At 35.7% G+C, this 17865-nt stretch overlaps 1 protein-coding gene across 1 annotated transcript in view; it reads right to left on the minus strand.

Moving 5' to 3' along the window:
• The window catches only part of LOC311601913 (transmembrane protein 182-like), a 68701-nt gene that overhangs the window by 43629 nt on the left and 7207 nt on the right, over positions 1 to 17865 (minus strand). Inside the window, exon 3 of the mRNA XM_084789679.1 lies at positions 7348 to 7446. Within this exon, the coding sequence (XP_084645805.1) occupies positions 7348 to 7446 (99 nt within the window). The remainder of the gene's footprint in view (positions 1 to 7347; positions 7447 to 17865) is intronic.

The raw sequence follows: 17865 nt of genomic DNA on the forward strand, positions 1-17865 counted from the left end.
AGCAGAGATTTCTGATAAATACCCTGATGTACCTCAGGTTTCCATACGTACTCCAAATTTTAGAGCACTGAGACAAGAAAAAGAAACAAAAATGATACAAATAAGATATTAAAAAGTCACAATACCCAATTTTTAGACAAAATAATCTCATACTTAAAATGCCTAAAAACTCCATCAGAAAAAGTTGGCATTTCTTTTTAAATCTACTGAATACAAAATGAACACACAAAATCAGTGTTCTATATAGTAATAACAATTTGCAAATAAAAACCAGTTAGAAAATACCATTAACAATACCTTCAACAAGAAAATACCTAGAAATAAATATAACTAAGGTCATTAAGACATCTATCATGAACAGTTTAAGATCATGATAAATAAATAGTGAAAATTAATAAAAGCTTAAGACTTTGCATGATCTTGGACTGGCAGGGTAAACATTGTGATAATGTCCATCTTACCAAAACATTCTTCAGATTCAACAAAATCTCCAATAAAATTCAATATTTGTAACAGAAATGGAACAAATAATCCTAAAATTTATACACAAGTACAAAAAAATCCCTTAATAACTGAAGCAAACCTAAGCAGAAAGTGCAAAGTTGTAATGCCATTAATATCTGTTCTCAAATTATGCTACATAGTTATAGTAATGGAAACAGTCTGATAGTGGACCAAACCACATAGATATCAAAAGAATAGAATAATGCTCACAGAAATAGCTAGATACCTTTTTATAAAGTGTAATAGCATGCTATGAAAATGAAAGGCAGCATATTCAATAAATGTTGTGTGGATAGCAAGGTATAAAGCTACAATAATGAAATTAGATCTATACATTACCCTGTACAAAATCAACTCAAAACGGTTCATAGATGATAATGTAAGACCAGAAACTTTGAATATATTAGAGGAGAACATAGATAAAAATAATTCAGTATAGCAATACTTCAATAGCACAAAAACTAAGCTTGGGAATTACAAATAGGTTCTTCATTCCATCTATTCAGTCCAAGAAGCAGGTGGGAGCCAAAGCCATGTGCTTTCATGCCTACTCTGTCTCAGGACCTTCACCCCACATCATTCCTCTCCACCATGCCTTCAGATCCTGGCCCAGGGGAAAGCTACATCTGTGAGTTCTCTTCAGTTCCCTCATCTTTCCTTCTCCAGTCCTACCTGCAGCCAGAAGTCTCATTGTCATTACCCCTTGTTCAGTCTGACTCAGAACCCTCACACCATGCTGTTGCCACCTATCTACTCCACCTCACAAGAGCAAGACATAGGAAGCATTTTCTCCACATGCTCTGCTTACCCTGATCCAGAATTCTAACCAGACACCTACACTCTAGACCCAGCAAAGGCAGGAGGCACATCTGTATACTTTCTTGACTAATCTATACCAGACTCACACCACATGATATCCCTCCATTTCCACGCTATTCAGACTTAGACATGCGTAAGCCGGTACCTACGTGTTGTCTCTGACCTAGGAACTTCACCACACACCTCTCATCCAATGCTGTCTCTCTAAGCCCATCCAGGACCTCCTTCTGTGAGCTCTTGTCATAGGCATAGCCAAGATTAACATTAATGTGCTTTTTCAGAGGTCTAGAGGTTCTCAACTAGAAGCTGCAGCAGGGGCCTTTCTTATAATTTACCAAATAAATTTCACATGACCTTTAAGACCCTAAATCATTCAGGGCTATTTGAGGGGTAATATGGAAGCCTAATACAATATAAGCTTCCTAAAATAAATACATATAGGAAGGCAAGATAAATGAAATCACCAAATAATAGGTTAGAGAGAACCCCAATTGGACTTCTCTTGTTACCAAGTAAAACTTTCAAGACAAGGAATAGGTTACATCTAATTGAATTATTGGCCAAAGGCATCTTGTGGGAAACCCCAAACTACCCAAACTGTTACCAAGGCTATAGTTTGCTCTCCACAATCTAATGGCAAGGCTCTATTACTAAAGACAACTAAATAACTCACTGACAATGGAGAAGTTGAGTTGGTGCCTACCTAGAGCCTTCACCCCTAGAAGATTATGCTTTTGGTAGAAAAAGTACTCTGCATTTATCAAATGAGAAAGTTAAATATCAACCCATTTACAAAATCTCTGATCTACAATGCAGTTTTGCCCCTAAGATATGCTAGTGCAATGATGGCATAAACTTTGTAGGAGTAACCAACCAGTAATTGATCACTGGAGGCAGGATTTGATAGTTAAAATACTTTGTTTATATCTCAATCCCTTTACCTTATGCTTGTAGTTTAAGATGTGAGCCTCTAGTTTTTTATCCCAATTAAACTAACCATTATAACCTCTAAGAATATGCAACAATAAGCATGAATAAACTCTTTCTTCTTTGAGATGCTCTGGTCATAATATTCTATCCCTGCAATATAAAAATAACTAACACAGAAAGTAGGACACTATTGGTGAAGACACAACACACTTCAGAGATCATAGAGAGATCATGCTTACACTGACCTATAATTCTCCTCAATGAAGACCAACTACTAGTCACAACCATGTAATCTACCAAGTCAGAGAAGTTTACAGTGCCCCACCCAGGTAAAAAGCCTGAGAACCTCAACAATGACAACATGTGCCCCAGTACTGCAATAGTGGAACTTCTATCTCTCAAATAGCCAACTGCTTTCTAATAGGACCTAAACCGGTTCAACTGGAGATAACCCATGCTTGGTACTATAAATCTGGCTAATAACCCATGGTTGGAGGGGTCATATGACCTAGAGAAAAACCTACTAAACCCAAATTGCTAAAGTAATACACTTTTCAATTGACTTTTAAATACATATATTTAAGCCATAAATAAGTGCACCTTACACATCTCATCAAAAAAGATTTCTTAAAGAGAGAAAGACTGATGGAGACATATACAACCAGTCAAATTCAAAGAAAAAGTGTCTGTAGGGTACCCAAACCCAAACTGAATATCTATGCATAATCCCTATGGTCCAGGGAACATCACAGAAGAGGACACAGAAAGACTGTAAGAGCTTGAGAAACAAGACAACTGCTATATGATAATTTTGTTAGTCAGAACAAGAATGTTCTCCCATAAATTTCAACAACATTGCTGTGGTAAAATACCTGTAATGACCATACCAGTTGACATGCCAACACCATGAAGGATAATTTCACAAGGTCCTTCCACATGGAAAATAAAAAATGAGCTCCTGCCACTCAATCACTAAATGGTAACTGAGAGAAGCAGAACTAGTTTTTTGTTTTGTTTTGTTTTAGTTTTAGCCTATTTTGTTTTTCAGCAGTGAACACCAAATACTCCTGTTTAGCCCTAAACATATGTAAATAAAGACATCACTAATTAGAATCTGTAGTATCATGGATAAATTAACATGGGTCAAGTATATCTAATAACATATATTCTATCTCATATCAGTCCTAGGTTCAAGTTTCTTGTTTTATGTGTTTAACTTGGAGCACAAATTGAAGCCAAAAGTAGCTAGAAATAAGCAACTGAGCCAAGATATATTTAGAGAGTGAGAATAATAGAATGTGGGTGAAATCAAAATAGATGTAGGAATACTAAGGAAGCAGAGAAAACGTTTATTCAGAAGAGAAGTTAGAAGTATGGAAAAATCAGGAGTCTAGGAGAAGGACTAACACAAAAGTGGTGTGTATGACAAAGCCAAATTGAATCCTATCATCTCTCAACCCAATCAAATATTTGTGGAGTTATAAAATAGATGCAATATGAAAGAAGATGAATGAATACTATGGATTAAAGAATTACATGAGGATGGTTATTAGGTTAAGGTATAAGAGAGGGTTGTGGATAGGCTATCCTAAACTATGGATATACAAAAAAGCTTCATAGAACACACACACACACACACACACACACACACACACACACACACACACACACGGACACTTGATTTTTTTCTGAAAGAAGCCAAATCCATACAATGGAAAAATGAGAGCATATTCAGAAAATGGTGCTGGTGTAACTGGATGTCTACATGTAGAAAAATGTAAGTAGATCTATATTTATCACCCTGCACAAGACTCAAGTCCACGTGGATTAAAGACCTCAACGTAAAACCATACAAATAAACTTTTAGAAGAAAAAGTGGGGAAGAGCCTTGAACTCATTGGCACAGCAGACAACTTCTTGAACAGAAAACCAACAGCTCAGGCTCTAAAATCAACAATTGATAAATGGGCTCTCATGAAACTGAAAAGCTTCTATAAGATGAAGGACACTGTCAACAGAACAGAATGACAGCCTAGAGACTGGGAGAAGATCTTCACTAACCCTATATCTGAAAAATGGCTAATATTCAAAATATATAAAGAACTCAAGAAATTAAACTCCAGCAAACCAAATAATGCAATTAAGAAATGGGGTTCAGAGCTAAACAGTGAATTCTCAACAGAGGGATATTGAATAGCTGAGAAAGAAAGAAATGTTGAATGTCCTTAGTCAGCAGGGAAATGAAAATCAAAACAATTCTGACATTCCATCTTACACCTGTCAGGAACTTAAAAACTCAAAAACTAAAGTGACAGCACATGCTGGCAAGGATGTATAGAAAGGGAAAAACTCCTCCATTTCTGGTGAGAGTGAAAACATGTGCAACCACTTTGGAAATCAATCTGATGCTTCCTCAGAAAGTTGGGAATAGTGCTACTTCAAGATCCAGCTATACCACTCCTAGTCACATACCTGAAAGATGCTCTACCATATAACAAAGACATTTGTTCAACTAAGTTCATTAGCAATACTTAGAAGCTGGAAACAACCTAGATGTCCCTCGATTGAAGAAGGGATAAAGAAACTGTGGTACATTTGCACAATGGAATTTCTCAGCTACTAAAAACAAGGAAATCTTGACATTTCAAGGCAAATAGATAGAATTAGAAATGATCATTGTGAGTAAGATAACACAGGCTCAGAAAGACATGCATGGTATATACTCCCTTTTACGTGGATATTAGCCTAACACAGATGTCCTCTGAGAGTCTCCACTCAGCATGGATCAGAAGAGATGCTTGGACTCCCTGCTGGACTCCAGGTGAGAGTGGTATGGAAGAATGGGGGAATAGAAGGACCCATAGGGTTCAAGAGCCCCACAAGAAGACCATCATGGCTGGCCGATCTGGATTCAGAGTGGGGCCTACACAAACTGCAGTACCAATAAAGGACAATGCATGCAGTAGCCTAGACCCCCTCTTCAGATATAGCCAATGGACAGCTCATTCTCTACAGTTATGGGGAAAGCAGTAACTGCATCTGACATGAACTCTGGTGCCCCCAATTTGATCACTTCCCTTTGACGGGGAGGTCAGAGGAAGGGAAAGCAGGCTATCCGGAGTAAATGTGTTAAGCTGTGGTCATATGTTGGGGGAAGAGGTCCTCATCTGTCAGTGGTCTAACAGAGGGGAATAGGGTAAAAGAGGAAGGGAGGGGGAATGGGAAGTGAGGGGATAACAATTTGAATTAAATTATAAAAAATATAAAAAGATGGCAATCCTCTCCCCCTCAAAAAAAAAAAGAAAAGAAAAAAGAAAAAGCTTCATAGAACCTACTAGCTCAGAAGCTGATTTCAAAATATTAATTTAAGCAAGAAGAATTCAAACAGAGGGACCTCTCATGAGTGGATTATGTCACTCCCAGAAGACATGAGTTATTACTTGAAAATATCAGTGCAAGGCATGGGATACTTCCCTATAAGTTATTGTCCATGGGCATCCTACAAGTTTCCATAATAACACAAGCTATTGCCATTGCCCTTGCTTAAACACCATAATTAGATAGTATCATCCTATTTCCAAATATACCATAAACTTTGGCTATAGTGCCCCATGAAATCCATCTCAAATTGATTGATAAACCTCTTCACTGTTGGCTAGCTTTCATAGTGCTGTAAAGGACTATGTAGGATGCTGGGGGATAAAATAATAGTCTTACCAATTGCTAGAACTTGTATGCTACAACACTGACCTGCCAGGCAATGATATGCTCACTGATGCAATAGTGATATCATAGTTTGCGAGTAACCAACTACTTCTATAGTGTTTGGAGGCCTGCTCAACAGGAAGCAATTTGTGAATGGAGCTGTAAAACTGGTCAAAAGGAAGTCACAGGCCTTAGCATAGAACCTGAGATTGTAATTTTACTAAATGGCCATGCTGTCAAATGTCCTTATTAATGTGTTTCTTTGTACTCATAGACCTAGGCTGTTCTCCACCTTGGTCAAAGAAGCTTCTTTTTGTCATTGAGAGACAGACAATAGAGATTTGTATAACTCTTGGAAGTTCTGAGGCTAAGAGGCCTAGTGTTCAGCCCTGACTGGGACATCTGTATTGACCCTTTCATTATCAATGATAGGAGAACAACAATAAAGAGGTGGCAGAGAGAAAGTAAGAGTGGGAGGATAGAGTGATATGCTGCAAAATGTTCTTTCTGAGTATGACATTGTTACCACACTGATGAACTTACACAAACTGTGGTTATCTATACAAGACATACACATGATCAAGTCAGCCAAACTTCCAGCATATAGGAGAGGTGCTCTATAAGCCCTAACCTGTATTGAGGAGTTATTGGCACTAGATAGCTGCTGGGGATGGGGAAATCATTCTTCTTTGAGATTGTGAATTCTTGTAGGTTTCTCATGCTTTACTATATGGTCCCACACCCATGAAGATAAGGACTTCACTAATTAATCAAGACATGATGTTTAGAAATATGAGGTGTAAGGTGGAGACAGATGGAGAATCAGGGGTTATATGATAACATTTTAGAGTATACTTGCGTGTAGTATTCTAAGAATAAGAGCTTTCAAATGTATGATATTCTGATATGAATATGATGCAACCTATGTTTCAAAACAAGAGAATAGAAACATAAATTTTCATAGAGACATTCAGATGTCTTATTCTTTCTATTTTTAATTATTCTAGAAAATGAATAATATTATTTTTTAAATTTTAAACCCTGAATACTATGGGTTCTGCTATTTCCAAACCTTCTGAACATCAGTTAATCTTTAAAATGCAATTAGTAATATCTAATACATTGATTCATTTTACTTAAAAACTCAAATGTTACTTTGAATATCTAGAAGATTGTAAATGCTTTGTAACCTTCTTTTTCTCTTCATTTAAAACCAGTAAAAAACATATAGATAGACACTGCCAAATAAGAAGTATTTTTTACTGGAAAACATAAACAGTGATAACCAACTTAACCTATACTCTAGCATATAACATTGATTCAGTTGCTACTGAGGAAGATCTTATTAACTGCACACAGAAGTGCATAGAGATGTGTTTCAAAACTCACCTGCAGTTGCATCAAATGATGGATGTGGGAAAGGCCCAACAGCAATTTGCATGGGAAAGAGATATCCAGGAATACAGCGCTTAGGATGAGGCTGGTTCACTAAAGACAAAAAAAAAAAAAAAAAAAAAAAAAAAGCAGATGTCTTATTTTTAATTCTAAGACATTTAAAAATTAAAGTTTGATCATCTAGACATCAAAAAATTCATATAAGTAATACAATTAAAATAATTAAAATGAAATATGTCTATTTGTAAGTAATCCCAGTAGAAAGTCAGATCCACTCATTTGCACACTAGTAATCCCATAAAAACACTAAACTGAAAGCCATAATATGTACTTAGAAGACCTGCTGCAGAACCTGTTCATGTCTTGTTCAGTCTCTGTTAGCCTTCTTAAAAAAATATGATCTAAAATATATCAATCTATATTGGAGGTCACAAGATTAAAAAACACTTATAATAGACAAAAATATAGTGCCAGTTGTACTAAACAGAATCAGAAAAACACAGGGATAAACACAATAATTCATATAAACACTTTTGTTAGGTAAATTAAAGAATTAATGTCATTTGAGGTTGTACAAATCAAAAAATAATACAGCAAAAAATCCAGAAATTATATATGGGATAATTTGGCATTTGAGAGATTTTAAGGAGAGACAGATAGAAATTACAGTTCACCAAAAGAAAATGTCTCAATCAATAACAAAATGAGAATTATATTGTTACAGACAACGGAATGTAATTTATATATTTAAGAACAGAAATGCACGGTAGGGGTCAAAATGAGAAGAGGCATATGATAACATGATTAGTCACTTACTTGACAAGTAACTAACTTGTGTGGCTGTGAAACACAGAACCAAAGCTCATGGTCAGAAGTGTCAGCAAGATTGATTTCTGTTCAGCAAAACTAAGGCTGCAATATTAACTGTCAGCTATTAGAATAAGATGCATGGTGAAAGAATCTAAGCTATCTTCAATGGAAGTATTGAAGAAAAGACTTGATGGCCACTTGTCAACATATTATTGAGTAGAGTCATACATCAATCAAGTAGGAAGTTGCACTGGATAATGTCTATGGACTTCTCAAATAGTAATGCTCTCTGATTCTAGAAGTCCATGAAAAACCATGGTATTATAATGGCAGTGTCATTATATCAGTGTTAATACCAGTGTCTTGTCATGATTAATAATATACTGAGAATGTTCGATATGTTAATGGAGTGACCACTTATCTTAAAGTGTTTTCTAGTTAGCAGTAATGCTTTGTAATAAGTAGGCATTTGTCTCCACTTAAATTACCAAAGAATTCCAATTGAATTTATTATTAATGCTTTGTGAATATTAAATTAATTTGCTACATCAAATACTTTTATAATTTGCATCAAAAGAAGAATTAAGATTTATCTATAGTTTAAAAATGTATGTTTTTTTTACAGTAAGACATTTCAGTGTCTGTTCTTTGACATGTCTATTCAAACTCTATTTAGCATACTTTATCTTTATTAGGTTTAATTTGAAGGCATTATATGTCAACTATATCACTGTAGTTTATGTATCAAAAAAAATAAAGTTCACAACCACTGATGAAATGTAGTCCATCATGTGGAGTAAACATAAAAAATGGACTAATTAGTATCAAATAGCTTTACATACACTTGTAATAATAAGTATGTATATGATGATGTGATAGCAAATAAATATTTGATAAGAAATAGAAACCAAGCTAAATAAAAATGAAATAATGTTAATTGTTAGTTAAAAACTATGTTTCTGGACTAAATCAAGTGGGCAAATGAATATTAAATGATTATAAATAAAAACATTGTACCTGAAAGAGTAAATTGTATAATAATCAGTGCATGCTGTGAAACCCATAGACTACCAAAATACTACAGACTATTGTTATTGCCTTTGGTTGTCCTCCCCAATGGAGGTGGATGGTAAGTCCATATTGTTAAAGTCACTACCCATTTTCGACAGCAGGCCCAGAGGGCCCAAACTATGTCTAACTCAAAGCCTCCGCTAACCAAGGTTTAGGCACCAGAAGTACCATGGAAGCTTCCAGAGGAGGGAAACAACCAACAGTTCTACCCATAACAATGACCAGCATAGCATATGACTCTTCAGGTGGAGTTGTGGTGTGCATAAATTGGTAATAACCAATAGCTATCTAATTGGACTTAAGACGTGTTCAACAAGAGGAAAACCATGCTTAATAATAAAACTGCAGCCAGCTTCCTATGGCTAATGAGGTCACGGAGCTTGGAAGAAAAACCTACAACTACAACTTTACTATACCAGAGTAATTCTTTAACTACATTCTACATGTCTGCCCTTGCGCCAAATAAGTCCTTATCCTCATCATGAAAATTGTATTGCAGTATATGTATATCACTGCAGAAAATTACAACCAGTCAAAACCCAGAGTTGTAGAGGTTAGTTTCAACTGATGCATCTACAAAACAAATCTCACACAGAAAGCTAAGGATAGTTATAGACAAGGAGGCACAAAGATTGTAGAAAGAGGAGAATAGAGAGTTTGTTGTTAGATTGTGTCTCCTAAAAATGTCAGACGCTTCATCCCTGAAATCTCATTAACATAGCTACCGAAACATGACCATAACAAAGAAGACACCAATAGACATGTTAATAAGGAAGATGGAAATCTCAAAAAAGTCTCAACCACGTACAAAGAAATATAGGCAACTAAGGGATGCTCAGAGCAAGAGAAATAGCCTTCCACAGTAAAAATAACAATTTCATATCCAATAACAAATGGTCAGTCCTGAAAACATACATATAAAAGTAACATTATATGGAAAGAACAGGTTGTGCTTGTGTATTAAGGAACACACATACACAGAGAGAGAGAGACACACACACACACATACAAACATACACACATACACACATACACATAAACATACTGTGTAACATAAATTAAAGAAAATGGGCCATGAATTTGAAAGAGAGTATTGAGGTAGGTACATAGGAGGGTCATAATAGAGTCAAGAGAAGAGAGAAATTATGTAATTATATTATAATCTGCATTGCTAAAAAATCTATATTAAACCAAAAACTCAATGAATATAAACATTAATATGGCTAGAACTGACATGCACACAAGCGCGTGCATGTGTGTAGTGACACCCACAGGTGCGTGTGTGTGTGTGTGTGTGTAGTGATTAAGCATCAGGTTGTTGTATGGAAAGCACTCTCCTAAAAAAACAACAATATTCTTCTTAAAAAGATAACAGGAGCTGAAAAGATTGCTTAGAAGTTTCTTGTTGCTTCTCTAAAGGATCTTAGTTAGTTCTCAGCATTCATATCAGTTACCACCCAAATTCCTTTGTAACTCTGGCTTCAGAAGGGTCTAATGTTTTCTTCTGGTATCTCTAGGCGCCTAGATGCCTGTGCACACACACATGCACACATGTGTGAGCATGCACGCACACATACACACACACACACACACATACATGGGGGGCAGGAAGGAGAGAGAGAGAGAAGAGAGAGAGAGAGAGAGAGGGAGGGAGGGAGGGAGGGAGAGAGAGAGAACTATAAGACTTTTATAACAGAAGTCATTATATCCAGACTATCTATAGTAGACATGGTATGCCTTGCATCTTATTACTGTTATTAGACATGCAAAAAAGTACAACTATGTTAATTTTTGTGATAGAACAGATACATAGGATTACATAAAAATTAAACTTTTTATCAAGGAATACACTATCAAGACAGGCACAGGCTCACATGCCTATAATCCCAGCAGTTGGCAAGGCAGAGGCAGGTGGATCACTTGAGTTTGAAGCCAGCCTGGTCTACAAAGTGAGTCCAGGACAGCCGAGGCTACACAGAGAAACACTATCTAAAAAACCAAAATAAACAAAACAAATAAAAAATAAATACACTATCAAATCAACAAAGAAAACAGCATTAAATTGGACGAATTTCTTGTAAATCATATATCAGATAAGGTTAACCTGCAAAAACAGTGAAAGACAGAGAACCCAAATGAAATGTTGGCAAGATATGTTAGTGTGCATTTCTCTCAAAAATGTATAAACTGTCTAAAAGATGCAAAGGCAAACTATAATAAGACACTACTTCAGAGTCATCATTATCACCACTCTAGGAAAAAGGAAGGGCAGGTGGATCGCTGTGAGTTCTAGGCCAACCTGGTCTACAAAGTGAGTCTAGGACAGCCAAGGATAACACAGAGAAACCCTGTCTCAGAAGTAAAAAAAAAAAAAAAAAAAAAAAAAAAAAAAAAAAAAAAAGAAGAAGAAGAAGAAGAAGAAGAAAAGAAAAGAAAAGAAAAAAAGAAAGATGATAAATAATGATATTTTTACATATTTGTTTTCTTTCTTCCTTTTTACATCTCAACTGCAGTTTCTTCTCCCTCCTTTTCCCCAGGACCCCCACCTCCCCCCTGAGCTCCCATCCACTCCGCCTGTTTTCCTCTTCACAAGAATGCATGTTCCATTCTTTAGGTTTGGAAGTTCTCTGCTGTAATTTTCGTAAACTGTTTCTATTCCTTTTGATTTTATCTGCGTTCTGTCTAGCATAAATCATTAAGTTTTCCTTCTTCAATATACCCCAGACTTCTTGCAAATATATTCTCCTTCCCTATCATTTTCCACATACATGTTTGTGTCATTGTCTTCTTTCCAGGATGGAATGTTGTTTGTTTTGATCTTGTGCAAGTCCTGTGAAAGCATTCTCATCTCCTATGTGTTAATAGTGCAGCATCTCTTGCATCCAGAACACATTACAGAAATCCTTGATGACCTCTAGTTCTTACACTTTTTCTAAGCCCTATTCTGAAGTGGTTCCTGATCCTTGGGAAAAAGGATGATATAAATGTCTTTTTTAGGGATGAACATTACACAGTCACTAGTTTTAAGTCTCTGCACAAACTGCCATAGATTAGCTGGATGATATGGAATTTCAATGCCATTTGAATTTGCATTTCCTTGATGAATAAGGATGTTGAACTTTTGTTTAAATATTTATTGTCATTGGTGTTCATTCTTATTCTATTTTGTACTTATTCACTAAATTATTATTTTCTTGGTCTTTAAGGTGTAAATAGCAGCTTCTAATGTGTAAAATATATCTACATGATGACTATATAAAATAACCTTGATCTATTCCCTCATAAAGAGGGTGATGGCATGATTATGTTCCAAATTCATAATATGCATGAAAACAATCATTTCATGAAAGCTACTACATTGTCAAATGAATATACATTATTAAATAATACTAATCTGTATTGACTATTATGGTAATTTTATTTATTCAAACTTTAAGTCAGGAGAGATAATATAATATAGAACATAAAGATACTTGTTATTTTCATAAATATCAGAAATTTTTACTATTTCACTGTTTGGACATATCACAAAGATACCTTATATTTTAATAATTTTGACTGTTTCATTGTTTGGACTTGTGCTTCCAAATATTTTTGTATGAGATGGACCACATTTTCCTTCACTTCCAAACAATAAAGAATACTAAGTAGCATTCTAATTAAAATGTAACTCAAGTGACATTATCTAAAAGTACTGTTGAAAGCATATACTCTGTAGATTCCTTAAAATGAATTATATCCTATTCCATTGAGAAAATGACATCATTGTATATTGTCCTTGCCCATATTAAAGTTTCTGAAATATCTTGAATAATGTTTACATTTTTCAGTGTTGTAGCCACAAAATCAAGAAATGCTGAAAACTATTTTCATACAAATTCCGCGCCAATAAAACTTATTGCATCCTGAGAAAATTCTATGGAAGAATTTTCATTATAATTACCAATATTCTTGTTTTGTCATGCAAGTATAACCAATATCTTTATAGAAGTATTTATCAGTGCAAACTACAGGAGTAACCACACAGAAGTAGGGTTTACAAAACAGTAATAACAGTATCTACATCTATATTTATATCTATAGATATATATATAGACAGAGATGTATAAAGATGCACTTGATCTAAAAAAATCAGACCAGAGTTAAGATATAAATGAGTATGCCATTTCTGCCAAGTATACTCTTTGAGCCAGGATGGCCACCATATTTTTATTCATCAGCTATCTTGGTTCCTCACTATGATTTCTCAAACCTACTATTAAGCTTTGTAGTGATTTTTTATTGTAATTACTGAAAATGAACCCAGAAATTTTCATTTTAAAATGTAATTCAAAACTTTGTTGCAATTCTTAATTTGACCTTAGTTCTTTTTTATTATTTTTTATTTTTACATATATATTTATTTTTGTTTGTTTATTCAGTATCTTTATTACTATTCAATAAAGAGTTATACACCTAGGGTTGAACCTACAGGCTGATTATATCCATTTTGTGAAAATGGTGACATGAAATTGGCATGAAATTTTTAAGATGTTCTTATCAATGTACCATATTTTCATTTTAGGTGATTAATTATAGTGGTTGTGGTTTTTTTATTTTTTACGTATACATTTATATTATTACACACACACATATATATAATAAACTACAGCAAGAAGAACCATGACACAATCAGGAATTATATAAACATTACATTCTTAGTGTTTTGGCTATTTGTATTTGGTAGCCTTGAAGAAAACATCTTCCGTATGAGTAAGTCTAAAATTCCGAATGTAAATCAAAACCTATCACATCTTGTCATTACTAACTTAAAACATCTATGTAGACCTAAAAATATCTTAACCCTTAAACAACTAAGCTTAATTTTAAACTAAACTATCTGGTCTTTAACACCATCAGAAACTTGAGAAAGAATAAAATTAATTACCTGAGTATACACGGGGTGCAGGTTAGCAGTTTCCCAAATGAGAAGATGACAGAGACAGCTTGCAACCTGAGCAGTCACCCAAAACTAATGTTGTCTTCCTGATTAATTCTTAAAAAGAATTACTTTTAGTATGGTATGTTTAAAAGTACCTATTCATTTCTTTATCTCATATTTAGATGCTTTGAGTTTAATGTAAGAGTTCACTATCTGAGAATAGTCAAATTTTTATTATCTCGGTTTTTTTACATCTGTAGATGAGTTGTATTTTCTTCTTTGTTTGTATATATTGCTATTTTGCTGGAACTAAATAATTATTTTAGATTATTATTCAATTACTACATCAACTCATCCTAGAGTTTATATATTTATTTATTTATTTAGCTGAAGTAATTCCATGAGTATATTCCCAGAGTGTAGTCTATTTGATTGCTTAACTTTCTTTTTAACTTAGCATGGTGGCACATGCCTGTAATCCCAGCACTCAGGGAAGCAGAGACAGGTGGATTGCTATGAGTTCGAGGCCAGCTTGGTCTACAAATTGAGTCCGAGATGGCCAAGACTACACAAAGAAACTGTGTCAAAAACACTCCCTTCCCTCAAAAGAACCTCCTATGTTTCTGTATACTGCTGTTTTTTTCTTTTCTTTCATTCAACCTGACTACTTAAGTCACTTGGCCAATTAGATTTCAACATCTAATTTTATATGCACAGGTTTCTTGGATACTGTTATCACACTTTCAGAAGATAATGTATTTCAATTGCATACCCACAAAAATACAAGTAGCTTACTAAAGCCTTCTGGGTCCCTCCTAGTATAGTAGTCAGAGGAATGTGCATAGTATTCTAAGAACTCTGGTATTACTACACTTATTTTCAAGCTTTAATTCCTATAATTTAACCCTAAGCAAAAAAAATTATTGTCCAATTATTATTTGGTAATAAATTGTATCTAAGCCCCTTTTGCCAGTGATACTTCATCTCTGTGTTGATGAGTCTGCAAATGTGTTCACATCTGTGCCGCTTCTTCATTGAGTTGCTTCTGAGTTGCTAGAGGGTAACATGTATGTAAAGTTCTCCTGTCTTCAGAATTAACTGTACTTAGAGGAGACCTCTTCCCTAGATTTTTCTTTTAAATTCCTTAATTCCTTATTTTGCTTATTCTGGGAAATTTTCAGCCTTTTTCAAATTAGTTTGCAAAAATATCTCAATGTTTTAAAGCACTGTTTGTTATGAAATTCTCTGATGTCTCTTTCAAGTCATTCCTTTGTGAACTGGTCTTTAGACCTACAATGTATTTCTCTTGTTTAACTTTATTCTTGACCAGGAAACATTTACATGCACAAGATCATGAGCCAGAACCCTCATTCTATTAATGGGTTTTCAGGGACAAGTGTCAATATCTGGACTTGTGGAGTGTTCCTCCTCATCAAAGCTCCATACTCCGATTATTCCGTGATAGAGGCAGAGCCAAGTTATTACATTCTAATCTTATTGAAAATTTCAATCCATAAGAATTGGCCCAGCAATCCTATTGTCTTCATATTCCACAACACTGAATTATATGTATGTATAACCAACCCAGCTTTTAGCATGGGTCTGAAATTTGAATATAAGTCTTCATGTTTGCAAAGAAAGTTCTGTTACATGTTGAGCCATTTTTACAGGTTCTGTTCTATATAGTTCTTATTTATCTCCTTATTTACTCATATATGCAAAATACTTAATGCCTTCAATGAATTTTTTCATATTTGTTTTTCTAAAATATATCTATATCTTGATCCCAGATATATATTAAGTTCTTAAAATATATAAATCATATCTAGTGATCAGTCTCATCTCTGATTAGTCCTGAAACAGGATTTTAATATATAGAGGTTAAAATTACTTTGTTTATTTGTGAAAGAACCTCTTAAGTTTGCTTCTACATCAAGCTCTAGAATATATACATGTCTAGCATTACTAAAGTAACCAGATGTGCTCAAAAATATTAATGATGCTCTGTTATGCATGCAGACAGAAGCCTAGCATTACTGTCTCCTGAGAGTTTCATCCAGCAGCTGATGAAAACAGATGTAGAGGGAGAGTGAAGATGACGGTGCCTATTGCACACTGCATCTGATGAACAGGAAAACCAGAACTGCACAGTGACATAAAGACCGAACTGAGGGCTACAAAACACCAGAGATGCTGATTCTCAGATGAGACAGATCCACATTGTGTGAGGCATGGGTGGGTCTGACCCCTGGCCACCCAATTAACCCACAAAAATATCCCAGGGAAAAGCTCACATTAGCCGCCATCTTGGAAAGGACTGTGGGTTATCCATTCAGCTTCGGGTTCTTACTGCCTGTCTACTGCTTGTCAGATCTGGAACAGAAGGACTGTGGGATATCCATGCAGCTTATGGCTCTCACTATCCATCTACTGCTTGCCAGATCTGGGACAGGGAGTGGCAGATAGGCAGAGCTGAATCCTGGCCCCCAGACACAATCTACATTACCTGCCTCCCGAGAAAGAGTGTGGGGGCACCCAAAAACATTTTAACTCTAATTCTTCTCAGCCTCCCAGATGCTTTCCAACCTATCTTAGTTGGGTCACAAAACAGATAAGCATAGTCCTGCCATCTCAAGAAGGCCTGTGGAGGGCAAAGCTGAATCCAGGCACCAATAGCCACCATCCTACCAGCAACTTCAGGCCTTGGTCTGTCTCTGCCCACCTACCTGAAGCATCCTGCTCAGACAAAGCAACAGGCTGAACAGAGACCTGCCTGGGCCACAATGCTGCTAGGAGTGTCTGTCTCTGATCTCACTCTACCCACCTACATCCTATTGGCCTGATTCATCTAGGTCACAGAACAGAAACCTGTGCGGACCACTTCACACATTAGCTGCTGCTTTACTAGCAGCTTTTAGCTCCAATCTCTCTCTGTCTGCCAGCGGCTTACTGTAATAGCCCATCTAGAACACAGTAGATAGACAGAGCCCTGCATTCTGGAAAATGACTGTAGGATACCTCAGCAACTCTGGGACTGGAAATCTATCAGCCCACTACTCTCCTGCCAGACCCAACTAGCATACAGTCATGGAACTCAGAAGAACTAAGTTGGGTACAGGCTCTAACACACCCTGCCCAACATCCTAAGGAGGCCTCAGGGGATCCCTAGAAAACAAACTTAGGATTAGAGCTCTCTTTACTTGCTCTGAACCTGTCTGGCCAACCTGGAACACAGACAGCAACCTCATTGGAGGAACATCTAGGACTCCTAAAAGCAGAGACAACCAGATGCCTAAAGGACAGTGCAAGAAGATGAGCAACAAAACTGAGAGCCATATAACAACACAGGAAACCAGTGATCCTAACACAGCAAGCCCTGGAGATATGAACACCCACGAAATGCAAGGAGAAGACTTTAAATCTGAGGTGATGAAAATGATAGAAGCTTTAAAAGGGGAAGATAAAACACTCAAAGAAACACGGGAAAATACATTCAAACAGATGAAGGAACTGAGTAAATCCTATAAAGAATTAAAGGAAAATTCAATCAAATGGGAAAAAGACATGAATAAGACTATTCAAGACCTAAAGAGGGAATTAGATGCAACAAAAAAAAAACACAAGCTGAGTCAGTCTTAGAGTTGGAAAACATAGGGAAGTAAACAGGAACAACAGATACAAACCATGCCAACTGAAAATAAAATATGGAA

The sequence above is a fragment of the Acomys minous genome, assembly GCF_964271855.1.
Source record: "Acomys minous genome assembly, chromosome: 7".
NCBI lineage: Eukaryota > Metazoa > Chordata > Mammalia > Rodentia > Muridae > Acomys > Acomys minous.